The sequence below is a fragment of the Microtus ochrogaster genome, chromosome 4, assembly GCF_000317375.1.
Source record: "Microtus ochrogaster isolate Prairie Vole_2 chromosome 4, MicOch1.0, whole genome shotgun sequence".
In the NCBI taxonomy this organism is placed as follows: Eukaryota; Metazoa; Chordata; class Mammalia; order Rodentia; family Cricetidae; genus Microtus; species Microtus ochrogaster.
The window spans coordinates 3,503,482-3,504,778 of record NC_022011.1 but is presented as its reverse complement, the minus strand read 5'-3'; the positions used below and the strand labels follow the sequence as shown (position 1 = coordinate 3,504,778).

At 45.5% G+C, this 1,297-nt stretch overlaps 1 protein-coding gene across 1 annotated transcript in view; it reads right to left on the bottom strand.

Annotated features, from left to right (window-relative positions):
• The window catches only part of LOC101993193 (acylcarnitine hydrolase-like), a 9,547-nt gene extending 8,800 nt beyond the window's left edge, over nt 1-747 (bottom strand). The window contains exon 1 of the mRNA XM_005345510.2: nt 553-747. Coding sequence (XP_005345567.2) covers nt 553-747 — 195 coding nt within the window. The remainder of the gene's footprint in view (nt 1-552) is intronic.
• Nucleotides 748-1,297: the final 550 nt, after the last annotated feature.

Below are 1,297 nucleotides of genomic sequence, written 5' to 3'. Positions count from 1 at the left end.
GTCTGAAAAAGCATGGGATAAAACCGGACTTGCTGAACATAGTGGACAATGAGGACTACTGAGAACTCAAGAACAATGGCAATGGGTTTTATCCTACTGCACGTACTGGCTTTGGGGGAGCCTAGGCAGTTTGGATGCTCACCTTACTAGACCTGGATGAAGGTAGGTGGTCTTGGACTTCCCACAGGTCAGGGAACCCTGATTGCTCTTCGAGCTGATGAGGGAGGTGGACTTGATTGGGGGAGGGGGAGGGAAATGTGAGGCAGTGGCGGGGAGGAGGCAGAAATCTTTAATAAATAAATAAATAAAAGAAGAAAAATGCTGATAAGTTATTAATCCAATTCTGGCAGAGTACTACCAGTACTGCAAGAGAAAGATTTTAAATTCTCTTTGGTCATTTTCTAAGTATACTTATCATTGTACAAAAACATCTGTCACAGTCATTCTGGCATAAATATATTGCTGTTTATACAATATATGTGTCTTAAACTTATGTTTTACAAACTTAAAAGAATTCTTGTGAGTTGCAGGGAGCCAAACTGAAAGACTCACTTTAAACAGGTCAGACACACTCTTCTCAATTCCCTCGCCAGGTCCAGGAGACATTGGACAGTTGCACACCACAAATCCTGGACAGGGGTGAAGCAACCAGCTACCCCATGACCGGAACCCCAGTTTTCTCGGGTCCCCCAAGACTGTGACACCCACAAATAAGCAGGAATCAGTCTTGATAACTCGTGGCCTCATGCCCAACTCCTTACCTTTTTATTGTAAGAGAAAGGTGGGAATGCTGTAATAACAAACCTGCTGGTCTGCCTTGTCATCTGGGTATCCTGTCCCTTTAAGAGACAAGCCCCCCAATATCCCCCCACCTCTCTCTGTCCTTCTAAAGAGGTAGTCTCTGCCTCTCCCTTCCCTTTCTTTCTCTTTCTTCTCTTTCTTTGTTCCCCTATCTCTCTTTCCCCCTTTCTCTCTCCCCTCCATACCCCCTACCCTTATACCGTTTCCAATAAATAAACTCTATACCCAAGTTCTTTCTCGCATGGTGTATCTGTCTGTCTCCACCCGCTAGTGTTGCGCCACCAGAATCATAACACTCACTAATGTTTCCTGTTAGTGTTCCCTTAGCTGCTGAATCTCAGGAACAATGGGCACTTGCTTGGAATCGATGGCGGTGGATGGTCAGAGATCCTAGACAGTCTCACAGCAAGGTCTCATATAATGCTAACCCTAGAGTGTCCTATAGACCTGGGAAAGCATCTGGGTGGGAAAGGCATTCCCAGGGGCCATAACCTTG